Below are 16,318 nucleotides of genomic sequence, written 5' to 3' on the forward strand. Positions count from 1 at the left end.
TTATTCCCCGCTTAAGGGGGGAGATATCTGTAGTGTATTAATGTAGTGTGTGATGTCTGTAAAGATCTATGATATCTATGGACGGATGTTATGTTGAGTAATGAAGCAGCATGTATCGTTAGGGTTATAAACGTGTGATTAAAGTGGTTTATTTATATATGAAGAAATATACTTATTTGAGTGCATAACAAAATGTTTCCTATTTTTAAAATAACTTGCATAGCATGCAATTTTCTGTAAGAAATAGAAAAAAATTCAGCCTCCACCATCTTCTGGCTGGAGCAGTTCAAACAGGACTATGCATTTAAACACCATCTGAAAAGAAAGCTTTCTCAGTTTGGGTGATGTCAAAATGGAACATTATTTTCCCCTCAAAATACTACCACATGGAATTTCCGTGACACTTCCACGGTTACATTACAATTGCCCTGACTTTACCTGGAATTTCCGTAACATTCCTTGACTTTCCAGAATGTGAACATCCTTACTATAATTGTTCTGTAATTTTTATCTGTTAATTCCTTGATCTAATTAAAAGTAAATAATAAATTGTGTAGTTTAAGCATCACTTTAATTAATAGAAACAGTATGTCATAAACCTATGGGTAAAAAAATACAATATTTTAATAATAATTGCAAAAGAAATTAAAGACTTTATTGTAGCAACAATGAATTACAGTACAGTGCAGTTAGCCAGTATGTTACACAGCACATTTTTATTATGTTCTTATTAGTCTTCATGGTATTTATGCACATTATGCCAAGCTCAACAAAGCCAAACAGTTAAAATTATATAGAGAAAACATGCTTAGTGCTTGTTTGATGTGAGCTTTCACTAACAGTTTACTAGTGTACTTGCAATGCCCAATCTCAAATTAAAATATTTCAGCAGTCACAAACACCAAACTCTGTGAACTTGGACCAGAAAAAAAATAATTAAAATTTGATAAATGCAACAGCAAAAACACACCACCAGATTTCTGCCATTATTCAAACCATTAACTATAACTACCTCTCTGAACCACCACTGATTAAAAAATCACATTCTTTTTTGCAAAGATATGTTCTGAGCAAATCTAACATACAGCAAACAACTGGCACAAATCAAGCACACAAATATTCTGTTCATTGAGTCTCCTACAAATTTTACTGCAAATATATGTATGTGCTAGTTAAACCTTCAACCATGAGTGCCAAAGGAAAAATTTGATAAAAATAGAAGCATTTCTCATTTGCAATAATCTTTCAAAAACATCTTGCACGCAATAATGTTCAAACTCACACACATAAAGGTTTCAGAAACAAGATTGAGATACTCAGCACCAGCCTATTCTAAAACAAACTCTTTAAAAAAAAAAAAAACATGATATTGGCAAGATTACCAAACAGAGTATGTGTTGAAATAAAGATTTCAACATCTTCGATGAACACTAAATTTAACAAGTTGAAAGAGGCAAAAATGTACAACGTGAAAAAATATCTTAACAAGAACATCATTGCAACAACATAATGTGAGAACCCAAAACAGCACATCATTTTTAATTCTAACATTACACATTAAAATATTGAAACAAGTTATCCTCCAACAGTAATCCATATACTATGTGAAATAACTTATGATAAATGAAGTAAATTAAATTATCCTAAGAACAATAACCTTACCAAAAGGTGAACCAGTCTTGGTTAAAATGGACATTAGGTACCACCAAAGATTTTACTCGCCGGATCCACCCGACAATGCTTTACCAACACGAATAATCAATGTAATCCTTAGTAATCATGCTTAGTGTCCATCCACCACGCTTGTTATTGGAGTTTAGTCGCTGCTGCACGAATGTCTTTTTAACTTGCACAAATTGAGCCACGCATCGAGGGAATCAGTACTCTTCATCGTTGGCTGGTAGCTGGCCGTCTCCATCTGCTTCCTCCGGCGGTGCAAAACCATCCTGTCAATTCAAACACAAATACACTGATGCTATCCCTCACTTCACTATCCCTCACTTCAGCTCATTTCCAGGAGTTTTCCCTGTCCCATGTAAACATTTCTACCCAAAAAAAAACATTCCCAAAACACAACGTTATTACAACCTTACTATAAAATGTTTTCCTGCACAATATATAGTTTGAACGGTTATCATTTTGATCAACAATGTAACCAACACTGTCTGATAAAGATAACAAATAGATTCGTTTAGTAAATTTTTAATAATACATTATCAATTGTGCTTAAACTAGAGTCTATGCCTATTGATATTAAATTTTGCTTCAAATCAATGCAAAGATGTTGTTTGCATCCCTTACACTTAATGCTAGTGAAAATTGTATATAGATTACAAACACAAATTAATTTATTTTTAAAATACATTCAGATCTAAGACATAAAGATCCTGCATTTTATGAAAAATTACTGATACTTATATATTGACATTTTCCCTGTGTTTTCCAGGTTTTGTACATTTTTTCAATTCCCTGAGTTTTCCTTCCTTTCCCGTTTTTAACTATCTGCAGGAACCCTGACTATGTCTCGCAGAAAACCAACCATCCAGATAGTAATAACATTAATTTTAAAAATTTTCAAAAGTTTCAAAAGGCAAATGAACATTTCATAAATACCAGTTTTAAAATAAGTTACACATGTCTGCAAAGAAGGCACTGTTTGTGAAATGACCACAACCACCTACAAAATACATATATATATATAAATAAATAGGAATGGAGAACATCAGCTCAGAAGTATTCTGTGCTAAACACTGCAGAGGATGGCACTTTATTGGAACCTGACAAGGAAGAGAGAAAGATCAATGGCTGCCTTCTTAATATCAAAGTCTGAAATGCTAAAAAGTCACAAGATTTTGCAAACCAATTTCTACCCAATGCATTGGTGGATTAAAGCAAACATCTTGAAGAAGATAGTTTTTTGGGATGGAGTTACCAGAAAAAAAAAACACTTTTAGTGACCAATATAATAATAATCATAAGTTATTGCAATAACTAAAATAATTCTGGCTTCCCTACCAAGCATTGAATGAGCAACCTGCAAAAGACAGCCTGGCAAACAGGAGGCATCACATACAAACTAAAGCAAGAGTCACAGAAGATTACCAAACCTAGGAAACTCATTCCCACAGCAAAAAAACATCAGTTAAAAATTGTGTTTGGTCACAGTGATATTTTCAATCAGCCACAATATTAGTAAACAGGTTGACAAAATTCCAAACAGTTTCTCATAAACTCTAACACCCCATTTCCACAACAAATATATTGTCAGTACTGTAGAACCCTGTTATAATGTTCCTGCCAATAATGTCTTATTTTTTTAAGTCCCGACATTTCCCCCGTAAGGACAATGTACGAGTATTTATTTCTTGCATATAACTTTTAACAAATGGTGAATTCCCCGCTTATAACTTTTGCTTTCAAACATCCAACACTTATCCCATCTGTGAAATTTAACATGCTAAAATGTTTACTTTACACTTTATGTATGTTTTTGTTTACAATCACTGTCATACCATAGATGTAGACTGTTCAAATAGGATCAAAAATAAAATATAAGTGTGCCAGAACACAAGCACTACATGTTAGTGCTGGCTAATGCTGTGTATTCAATGTATCGAAGGTACATAACATTCGTAGTTACGTGTCTGTTGGCATCCTCGTCTTGAAAACAAATAACAAATCCTTCCGTTTCTTGCCATGCTAGTGTGTTTTCATAATTGACAACTATTTTGTGATTGCAAAACAAAGGTGTTTTCTATTTCTGATAGAGAGTTTAATTATTTTCATCCGTAGGTAAGAATACCAAATTTACACATTTTCAAGTGACAAAGGAATTGAAAATAGGCATTCCCACTCTAAACGCCATCATCACGAATTGTGAGAGTTTAACAAACATGTGTCAGTGTATCGTTAAAGACAAATACAATAGACGCTGGAAGTAAGTTGAAAAATTGTTTCTTGGTTAAGCCAATTCAAGCCTCAAGTGTACCTATTATTGGTAAATCAATATTTACTGCTTATAAGGTTTTTTCCTTATGTTCCCCTGAAAAAAAATTTAACAAGGTTTTACTGTACACTATTTATACACGACACAAAACATGGAAAAAATTCCCCACTTCTCTAAAAACTTTATGTAAAAATATTTCTTTTCCAAATAAATTAAGAGGCCACAATTAAATTATTATTATTATTATTATTATTAAGGTGTGTTGCAACTATGCTGCCTATCAGTATAGCCACACAGTTAGATATTGAATAGATTGCAGGTAGCCTGCTGATCCTGTGGATTGCAGGACAACCCAAATAATTTTTTTTCAGGAGAGAACACTGAAATAATCCTGCAATGAATGTGGAAATGATAAAGATATGTAATCACATACAGTTTAATACCACTTGATCATCATTCATTCATTAATCATTAGCCATCCACGTGACAAAATAAGAAATTCTCATTTATGAATTAAAACACTCAAAAAAATTCAATTCACTGAGCCAAATATTAACTGAACTAACATGTTAGGTTACATTATAAGAAAAACCAGGAATTTGGTTGGAATTAATAATTTGTTGAAATGAGTCATTACTTTCATAATTACATAATGGTGCATAATGCTTATAACGTTATAACTAAAAACTACAACTAAAGGAACAAAATGATCTTAGAAATAAAGTTAACATTAATTATTTTTTTAGGGTCATGTAAAACCATTAAAATTTTACAATTGACTGATTAAGAAATGTGAAATTACTAGTTACATATAAATATAAAAATTCTACACATTACATAATCATAAATGGGGCATAAAAATTGCCTAATGTGTACCACTATCATGTCTGGAAAATTCAGTATGATTAAGCAACATATCAGTACTATTGCCAATGTTTATAATGTTAAACTAGGTGAATCAAGAACTTATACCATTGCTTATTTCAATAATAAGACTAGTTTCTTGTAACAAGAAGAGACTACTTGGAAGGGTGATGGCTAAAAGGCAAAACAATTTAGAACCCAATAGGCAGTGGTAGGTATGATCAGGTATGCAAAAGGTAAAATCATAAAAATTTTTTTAAAGAGGATTTTGGTTTAGAGTTCTAATAAACTGTAGTGACTATCATAAACTCCAGAACACAATGAAAGGCCAATGAATGTTTCTGCTAAATTTCATCACTGAAAACAACAAAAAATGTATTAAATTTTGAGATGATACATGACAAAAAAAAATAACATTAGTACAGAATCTAATGCGTGACAGTAAATAACGTTTCCTGCCTGACAGGTTGTCATGGTGGCTCATGCCGTACATACTAAAGGAATTTTTCATGTAGAATATTAACTCCATGCCCAAGACACCAAACACCAAAGTAACCCAAACATATGGTGAAGATGCTACCGTTTTGTAGCACTGTACTAATGTGCACAATCAATGTAATTCTTTGCTCACAGAGTACACAGTGTTATTAGTGACATACAATATCAACCTACTCTATGAAGACAGCGACTAGCTGCGTACAATAACCAGCATTGTTCCAACCTATCGAAGCCACCTATACAAAACACTACGCTAAAAACCCCCCTCCGTAACACAGACAGCGACAGGTTTCTACATAGCCATGCGTAAGGAAATGTTAACTTTGGAAAAAAGAAACCCAATAGATGCAACATCACCGACTGCATCACTATGAAGAAATGAGCTACAAGAAAATGGCCAAACCCAAAGATTTTGTTTCATTTTTACCTGCCACTGTCTGTATTTAGACATTAATCTTGCAAACCATTATCGCCGATGTTGTTACCAAATTCTGCTCCATTTGACTCACTTAATTCTTCCTGTTCCTGAAATCAGTATCAACTTAAAAAAAACACAGCTATACAAATTTTAGAACTTTCTCAGCCATTTAATATGTTGCTGCAGCACTTCAAAAAGTTGCTACAACTGATGCTAAGTATTAGCGCAATAATTTTTTTCGATATAATTTCTGGACTAACATATAATATATATGCCTAAAGCCTATAGTAACACACCAGAGGAAAATACAGAAGTATCGGCAAAGTAATGGTTGCACAAAATGAATGTACTTCAAAAACCATTCTCCTATGTTAATCTGTTGTCCAATAGAAAGGTTAAGCGACAGAAAAGAAACAAAATATACAACCTAAATTTGAATTCCCAAACCAAAAAATTCAAAGGTAGGCAATACACACTGAAGGTCTAGCACACCAAGATGACTAGCTAACAGATTTTGATAGTGAGAAGTCACGTCAAGAATTAGGTAACCGAGGCATTTCTAGGGTACTTAAATAAAAAGAACAAGGAGTGATTGAAGAGAAAAGCTGGTTGAACAAGTTGATATCACTGAAAAGAGTTCGCAGTCAAATCTTGATTATCAACAGCTCCTACATACATGACAGCAGAATAAGCTAACATGATTGTCAAGAAATCCTTGCAAAAATGGAATTAAAATAGTTTTAACATATTTTTTCTTGCAAATAGTTATAAAATATGTGGGTTGTATTGTGCTACAACTGAAAAAAAAAAAATCAAATAAAAACTGACAATGGTTTAGAACGACTCTGGTACAATACTCGCAACACCGCCCATGCAACAAGTGTCACAGACCTTTTTATTACATTTCCTTACAACTTTTTTACATCACAGGTTTTTTTTTTTAAATATAACAAGCAAACATAGTTCAAAATAGATCTATTGCTCACAGGAAAGTGTTGATTTTTATGGTAGAAATCTAAAATCTTTTCAGAGATTATTTCCACTTTCCACATGACAAAAGTGGACATTCTCCAAATATTTATATTTAATGTTTGACAAAAAAACTGAAGCAGGGCAATATAAACTAAAAGTAATTTAGAAAAAAAAACTGCTGGTGAAATTAAAGTTTAGTGACCTCTAGCATCGTTACTTTTATTCCAGTACCTTTTCGTGACTGTCGTGATTAATCCTCCTGTTTCCTTACTTTTTGGTGACTTTCGTAACCCGTAGACATAATTTGTTCTACACTTACTCCTTTCGCCCCCTCGCTAGTAGAGATGACCTTAGTCAGCGGTCTCTTGCTAACTTACCTCATCAATCAGTACTTTATACTTCAGTTGTTTAGCTGCAAGTGTCCACGTGAGGCACAGTCAAAACTCTTTATAAACATATTGCTCTTCTTTATTGTCTGTGCTGTACTGAAATGGCTAACCACCGCATTAAAAAAAAAGGGGGGGGGGGAAAATATCATAATTCTATCTGCTAGTCTAGTTTTCTTTTATGTCAAACATATTTTTATTTTTGTTTTATTCTGCAAATAAGACTCTCCAATCTTTTAGGTGTCAAATCATGGTATTAATTTTCAGTCGTAGCTTCTGTTTACTGTTAACAGTTGGTGAATAGTTCAGAAAAAACACGTAAAATTAAGTTTCAAGCATGGCTAGGATTGGACACGTAAGGTTAGCCTGAGAGTTATTTTTAAATTGATAAGTGTTGTTTCACGTGAAGTCTATTGCTGTGAAATTAAAGGCTGTAAAATTATTCTATTTTTTTGGATACAATTATTTTTGAGTCAATAATTAAATCTTGTATCCTGCCAATGGAATATCTGGTGTTGTTAAGTATTTAACATGTTCTTTTAAGATTATGTTCCATGGGTTTGTTTTTCTATTGTTTTCTGAAGATATTTTATTGGTGGTTTCCACTGGAGAGTTCCGACAACATTCTTTGTAGGTACTTCTCATGCAGAGCAAGTTTGCGGTAGTAAAAAAAATTTGTAGCTTCTGTGTTTATTGAAATTGTGTTGCTTTGAGATATCTCCAGTTCCCTTTTGGTAATATGTGCTGGACTAATACTGGGGTGGTGGATAAACCCCCTTGGCTGGTTGTTTTTTTAGTGATGCAGCCAGTGTATGTTATATATGTTTATCTCAGTTGCTGTTTTGTTTTGTTTGTTATAGTGTCGTCTTTTATTATCCTGTGTATGTTGTATTTATTCGCTTGTATGTGTCGTCTTTTATTATCCTGTTTATGTTGTATTTATTCGCTTGTATGTGACGTGTTTTTATTACTTGTTCTGTGCACACCTCCAAAGCTTCGGCTGTTGGTGTGCATGTCACAAATCTAATAAATAAATAAATAAATAAATAATAAATGTTTTTCTCATATATCATAATTTTATATCACAAACTAGTTAATTTCAATTCATACGCCACATCATCTCATTATCAGTCACTGACATTCACTTACCTCACATGTTTCAATGTTATTTTTATATGCATGATCTGTATACTATATGCATATATAAATATGAGAATAATTTACAAATATTTAAAATAAATTTTTCTTAGGTAATCTAAACAGATCCACTAAAGAAACTCTGACAAATTCCTTCCTAATCATGTTCAGGCTCTAAAAGTTTGAGAATCTTGACAGAATATTCGTTTAAAGTAATCAAAATTCTCTTACATCATGGTCAAAAGCACATTATTACATTAAAATTTGAAAAAAGAAGGTACATGGCATCACCCCCAAATGGGACAATCAAACATGAAATTTCACAGGAATATTAATAAATCAGAAACTATGAAAATATATTCATCGTCAAATTTTGCATAGTTCTAAAGTTTGTCTGTTATGGCCAAACCTAAACCAAAATAATCTACCAGCTGCAAGCTTAATATGTTTATTGGATTAAACAGAGGGAAAAAAAGGATGGGGGTACATAAATACTTTACAAATATAAAATTAATAATTGTACTAAATGTTTGCAAATGTGACCCTGTCCCAAAAGACAAAAACATTCCCCAGTATCTTAGTCTCAGCAGGAATTATGGTAGCAAAAATATATTTAAGACTTTGTTTAATGTTTTTTCTCCAGAATTGGAACAGGAAAACTTGGAAATGGGATCAGAACTACAATTGAATCAAAACTTGTAAATGGAATTGTTTTAGCAATCTTACAGAGTATGGGAAGGCTGTTAATATGAATTACACTAATTAATGTTTGTTTAATCTCATACTTCCCCTATTCTCCTGAACACTTCCATGACAATCAGCAACCACTAATCCATTCACTCCAGTACCAATCTCATAACTCTACACTACAAGAGGAATAGCAGAAAGGTGGAATCCATCAATCCCTAGTTATTGCCTTATTGCAGCCTGGTTTACAATCTAAAAAATTTATTAAATAATTAAAATAGCTTCAGGATCTTTACACTTGCAAAAAGCAAAATTCCAATCATTACCAGTTCGAAATTATATTGATAATTTAATAATTAATGCCACAAACATGCCAGTGAAAAATATGGATAGCACAGATGTCATAAAAAATTATGATAAATCCCCTAACTGAAGGTATACAAAATGTTTGTGAAGCTCACTCATACTATGTACTTTCATAAATTATTGAAGATTATTTAATTATATACATTTTTTAAACAAATAGTTGGTTGGACAGTGCTGTGAGGCTATATTAAATTACAGCAAAAATAAAATATAACATTTTATCAAGCAATATCTGTTTTCCATAGATACTGGACAACCACATGACTAGCATAATCAATTATTCCATCATGCATACATTTACTACACAAAAATAAAATGGAAAAAAATTAGAGACAAAGTTTGCAAACATTTTTCACCACAAAAGGTGTCTACATATTAGAGTGTATAATGCAATCAGTTTCTTAAATATATGGTTAAAAATTTAAACGTCAATGAATACTGTTAATATGTATACTATTACAATCTTTTTTTTATGATTTTATTTAAGACTTGTAACTTGTTAACTTTTTACAAAAGTGATTTGAGATTTACTTTCTCTAAAAATAAGGTCCGATTTTCATAACATTATTAGATACGGGTACACATTTAGGAACAAATAAAAATATCTTAGGGCAATAACAAAGAGATGTGCTGATAAAATTATAACAGGATTTTCACATTTCAAGCAACAGAATAGATACAATTCAAATTAATACTTAACTAGTTAACTGAATACTATATTCAAGGGGCAAAATTTTGAAATTACAGAAAGAAAATAGTAAATTTACCTCAGTGGCATACAGTATGTCCAAGATCTTATGGATGATGGGATTCTGGTCTTGATCGTGTTCCTGACACAAGACTTCTATATCTCTCAATTTCCCAAAATAGAAGTCTCTTTCCTTCTCCAAACCATCTATTGTCAGCTTTTGCTCCGTAACCTAAAAAGCAAGGGGAAAACACAACAATAATAACTGCAGATTCAAGAAACACTTTTAAGCACACCATTCCATAACAGTATTAGATATGCCAGTTGGAAGATACCCAAAATTATTTCCCAACAAGTGAAATATAAGTATTCCCTGTCTAGTGAATACGTAGCCCCTCGAGAAATGGATACAGATTATTCACGAATCACAGCACAATGACAATAAACATACTTTAATTGTTTATAAATTTTATGAATGTTTAAAAATGAAGTCAACACTCAACCTGAGTTTAAATATATTATATTATTACTGTTAAAGAGTATAATTTGAGGAGAAAACTGGGTTCGTAAGGTATAGCCCAATTAATTGGTTCAGTTTTATTTATTATACTAATGTCTACACCGTAAATTTAATTAATGCACTCAAGATCTCTGTCCACAACAATTAGTTTCCCAATTGAAACATTAACACTTCCACTGGAGCTTTGCTTGACAGTGGCTTGGTCTTCTGTCCGCCTGTGTCCGCTTCCTCCGCACTCTCTCCCACACCGCGCCGCAGCACAGGTCTCAACTATCGCTCGCCAGGCCTTCACTCGGAGTTATCGCCTCTCAATAGATCCGATTCGCTCAGCACTATTGTGTTTGCACCAGACAAAAATGGTGGATTGTGTGTGACAACTTATGCGCACGTGCAGTGTAAAGACCTACGATCATTGATGCTGCACAGCCCGGACGGTGGACCAAACACGGAGGATTGGGAGTTACAGTGAAATGGCCCACCTATTCTAAATTCCATTGTAAATTACCAAAACTTTTGAGTCTCCATGTGTCTATAAACAAATTATCTATAAACAGGATGACCACACAAATCTGTCATGAAATTCCCTTGACTTTTTCATGGCTTTCAAAGACCAAAATCACTAACTTACCAGACTATAATTTTTTTTTAATAATTTATTTTGAAATTTTCTGAAACAATAAAGAGAATCCGTCATTCCTACAACTGGCCTTATTCAAGCAGCACCTTACATAGGTACATCATTATATAGTCTGACCAAGCACTAAAACACAATAAAAATATTACTTTCACAGTGAGTTTAGACTGTAGCATGACATTTTCCCCTAAAATTATACCATCGCCGGGGAATTTCCACGACTTTTCATTCCCTGGTTTTCCAAAATGTGTACATGCAGGCATAGTCATGAGATTCTGAGAGCAAACTGATGACATGCAATGGCTCCGAGTCTTACCTGGGCATTGAGTTCATCCAATCTGTTCCCAGGGTCGCCAGCCTTAAGACCGGTGAGCGAGGGTCGGTTTCCCGGCAACGACCTGTTGTTCACGTTCACGGGCTGAGCTTTAGGAACTACGGACAAACAAAGCACATTTCACACCTATGAAACTTCCATGCCATCAAGTGAAAAACATCACGCTGAATTTCACTCCAATTAGGTTGTGTAAATTTGTTTCATTCAAATTAAAGCAATTCGTTTTACACACGCAATTGCATCCATAATGCCTGTTAAGTGACGGCAAACTGAGTGAAGGCATTCCTCACAAGTAGACGTTAGATATCTAATTAACTAGCACAATGTGTGCACGATTGCCTGGATAAAAATTTACATTATCAATATTACAAAGCTACCTTATAAGATCCAAGATTAAATTTAAGAACACAATTTTTTTCTTACAGGAGAGTGTCTTTTTAATATATAAATTTTATAAAGCTCAACTGAAAAGCAGGTTTATTTCTTGATTTGTTCATAAAAGTTTAGTATGCCTGCCATTAGAAGCAACTACAAATTTTGAGTTTCTCATTTTCATAACTTAACACTCAAGTGTTTATTAATGAAACACGACCAGCAATATCCACAATCCTCTTCTAATTCTTTATTTGTTAGCGTAACACTTTTTCTACCCAAGGTAGGTGCAGAGACCTACAAATAGGGCTACTTCATGATTTTTTTTACTTTCTAATTTCCACTAAAATGTTTTATGATTTCTAATTATCTGGGAGCAAACCCTGAGAAAAACGCATCTGTAAAGAGCACCTGTGTATGTGTGGCGTGACAGCCAGAATTTGTTAACATGTACATAGGTCTAACTGGAGTTAAATCTGTTGGGTCTGTAATTTCAGAGGCGCACTGACTTACATACGCTATATGATATACACAAGTGGTATGTTGTATGACCATTGTAAAAACAAAGGCTTTTTAACAAGGCACACAAATTGATAACTGATAATTAGCTTGGATGAATCATAGAAAACAACTTTTGCATCTCTCTAAAATCAGTAATGAAAACATAAAAGATTGATGCTAAATACTTACAAAAATTATTAAATATATTTTCAATTCAAGTAAAAATAATATTTAAGAGTACACTATATTTCTAACAAACCATTACAAATAAGATCTGTAAAATCTCAAAAAAATTAATAATAAAGGCAAACATTTTAAAAGTAAACAGCAGCATAATCACAACCAACAAAACAAACTACTAGTACAACAGTTTTGCACACTCAAATGATACAAAAGTGTGCAATTTTATACACTGACCTACCTTTCCTTTCAGTTTCAACCCAGTGTAAGTATTATTCACAATATTACTTGCTACTTAAGTGCACTTTCAATAAGTAGTTTAACATTCACAGAATCAATTTTTATAATTTAGCATCACTTGATTCAAGTAATGTGTCTACTTATTCCTATGACCTATGATACAGCAATGGTTTATTTGGCAAGTATCATGACTTTATTCACTACTAGCCAATAGCAAATTCATTTTAAATGTTTACAGCGGTGTTAAAAGTTTGACATGTTAACTTACAATAAATTGGAAACTAAAGTGCACATGCAAATCAATTTGTATGGTGTTATAGTATACTTTATAGTTATTAAATGACAATGACTGGGAAAAATTAAATTTGCTAAGAATAATTCCTACTACCTTTAACCAGCCTTTAAGCATTACCACCGTACGTAAGTTAGGTATCCTAAATGTTTCATACTGTGTTTACACATTTAAGAGTTCAATAACAGCCATTTTAACTACGATGTGACTAACTGGCAAAGCCCTGATGAAAAAAAATACATTGAAGACCATAAATAAATGAAATCCTAATGAAACAGGATGCACACATACATACACACATTACACAGGAAACAATTAACAAGCAAAAACCCAAAAAAGCTTGAAGTAATGCTTCCAGTTGCCAATTGTGCTAAATCCACTACCATTTCCTGTCATTCTTGAAAAATAGCCAACAGAAACCTAATTCAAATATATGCGCAAAATTATTGACACATGTCATTTCTTTGGTAGTCTTAAAAGCACTTAATACAGAGTAAATTTTTACTTCAAATCACATTTAATTTTTTTCCAATCCAAGCCCCTGAATTAAATGTCTAAAAACTTACCCATCGCTGCAATTTTTATGCTCAAGAAATTGAATTACAATATGAATTTGTATTGGTGTTTAACACTGTGTAACATGAGCCAATGAAAAAAAAAGTCTCAATCAAGCTAACTTAGGATAACGGCAAAAATAAATATATATGTAATAATTTCTAGTAATTTAAAAATGTTTGCTTAAATGTACAAAACATTAACTGATATTATATTTCCTATGGTATTGTACTTCTAATAAAAGATAACTAAATTTTTTTTTCATAATCATACTTATTTTCACAAATTTCTGAATTATTTAGGAAGAAGTATTTTAATTTAAAAGTGATGACATGAAACTTACAACATATTAGTTACGCATCCTGGCATTTAGCACGGTCTTGTAAAATTGAAAATAATTATTTTTTTAAAGAAAATACATATTTTTTATTGAAATTTATTAATTAAAAATTGATAATATGAAAATATCTGTTTTAGTTATTATCAATGGTGATAGGTTTTCGAGAGAAATTGGTTTTTTCATCACGGGGAAAAAAGCTCCATTGAGAGCAATTCTTGAATTCTTACAGATAAAACTCATTTATTTCATGTAAATATTCCATTGCTAAAACATAATGAATAGGTATAAATAATTCCTAAGGTACCTTAAAATTTACATGTATTAAGATGGAAAAAAAACTTAGCTTCACTTACCACTATCAGCAAAATATTTTGTTAATAACATGTTTGCTTTACTTCAACAAGGAATGTATTCTGGATGCTGTGATGAAATACAGGATTTTGAGCACCAGAAAAACATTTTACAGTTGTTAATATTATAAAGTAAAACCATTTAAATCCACAAATCTAAGAAACAAAAAAAAAACTAGGGCAAAGTAAAAAATTCAAGCAAAATGGTAAATGCAAGAAGTATGCAAATTAATTTTTTTTGTCCAGCTTTTATGTTTTTCTAACTTTAGCAACTTAATAGTTATGAAATAGAAAACTGTAAAAAAATATTAACTACTACATTTTCAGCAATTAAGGAAGATTCCATTACGAGAACATCCATTTCTAATACCTGTCACCCCAATCAATCCTTGCACAACCACAACGCGATGCAGAAGGTTACGACAGAACCATAAAGCTAATTTTAAATGCAGGCTAGACACAAACTCTTGGCCAAACACAAGCCATTTTACATTGACCCTTGCACAGTAAATTGGATAAGAACATGTGAAACTGACATTGCTGCCAAAGTACGTAACGCATCGGAATTCCTTACGGAAGTGCATATGGCAAGTGGAAAGCAGCTCCAAGTGTTTAAGAATAATAATAATAATAATAATGAAAAGCTGTAGTTTCCCACATGAAGCATGAAGCTTGACAAAAGAGAATGCAGAGCTTTGTGAAATAACAGAACTATCAACTGATGTACACAGTACCACGATCAACAAGTATCACATTTACAGCAGAGTCAAGATTTTATGGCTTCATATTATAACCAATTTTGTTGTGAAAAAATTAAGATTTCACCGACATTATTTTTATTTTCATTAGTGTTGTAAATAAGTAGTTAGTATTGTAGTATTAAAAATTACTCAAATTGTGGCATGTATCCGTGTTATTGGAACTAATAAACATGCATAATGTTATCAGCAGTGAGAAAATAATTAATTAGTTTCTAGGTTGCTGTTGCTGACATAGTTTCAAACTTGCTTTTTACCTTTTGTCACTGTCTTGCTCTTATTACAATATCATTATAAAGAAAAACCATAATCAATAGGGAAGACTTGCATTGCATTTTTGTTTAGGCTTTAACCAACCTTTCACTTTACAATTATTTTCCAGATGTTGTACATGACCTAAAAAAGTTTTTTTTAGTGGGATTCTAATTCTCATTCTTACTATTCAAATTCCATATTTGTATTCGCGAATAATTTGACATTCATATTCATTTTGAACTAATAACCCTATATTTGCATAGCCTTACTAATAAATGAAAACAATTCTGTTTCTCTGAACAAAAAAAGAACTAAAATTATATCTTTTACTAGAAAAAATTAACCCCATCAGATAAGATTATAACCTGGATAATACTAAAATCTCTATATCTCATAGTATAAAAGATCTTGGGTGTCATTTTGGACACTGTTTTTTCATCTTCATGTCAAATTTCCAAATCTCTAATTTATGTAAAACCCTAAATTACATCACTTCTTATAACATAATTCAATAAATTGGAATAATATTATCAACTCTGATAGTGATAAATTTGAATCCACACAAAACCAAATTACGTACTCAAAATTAAGTCTAAAACACTTATCAGCTACCCAAGTTAGTTTCCCTTTTTTAATCGTACATCATTTTTAGATTCTCTCTTTTTTTCACAACTGTTATAGTTCTAAACTCAATTGTAAATATTTACTTAATAATACTGGTCTTAAGAGTTCCCCAGTTCAATAGTCGCTTATAATCCCGAACCTGAACAACAATCTATAGATTAATTTCCAACTATGTATAATAAGTGAAATAAATATTTTATTTTAATTAAATTATATGGAATAATTATTTAATCATTTGTGTTTTTCCTAGTTGTTTTAAATTTGTTGTTTTTCTCTTGTATTTTGTTTATATTTAAATATTTTTTTCTGCTTTAGTCCCTGCTCGTGTGATGCCTTCTTGTTTTTTGTGACTACTTGTGTGTAGCACCTGCCATCTACACTTGTAGCGCCTGCCATCTACA

The 16,318-nt window shown here is 32.1% G+C and overlaps 1 protein-coding gene across 2 annotated transcripts in view; it reads right to left on the bottom strand.

The window, feature by feature from the left end:
• Nucleotides 1-633: 633 nt before the first annotated feature.
• Nucleotides 634-16,318, bottom strand: part of LOC134542237 (microtubule-associated protein RP/EB family member 1) — a 32,944-nt gene continuing 17,259 nt past the window's right edge. Inside the window, exons 5-7 of one of the 2 annotated variants that reach the window (XM_063386329.1) lie at nt 11,433-11,548; nt 10,042-10,194; nt 634-1,946 (exon numbers count right to left, since the gene is read on the bottom strand). In XM_063386329.1, the coding sequence (XP_063242399.1) occupies nt 1,878-1,946; nt 10,042-10,194; nt 11,433-11,548 (338 nt within the window). In that variant the 3' untranslated portion in view covers nt 634-1,877. Of the gene's footprint in view, nt 1,947-5,735; nt 5,834-10,041; nt 10,195-11,432; nt 11,549-16,318 lie in introns of those variants that run through there. The other variant, XM_063386328.1, reaches the window with a different exon arrangement.

This window comes from Bacillus rossius (assembly GCF_032445375.1).
Source record: "Bacillus rossius redtenbacheri isolate Brsri chromosome 4 unlocalized genomic scaffold, Brsri_v3 Brsri_v3_scf4_2, whole genome shotgun sequence".
Classification (NCBI taxonomy): Eukaryota; Metazoa; Arthropoda; class Insecta; order Phasmatodea; family Bacillidae; genus Bacillus; species Bacillus rossius.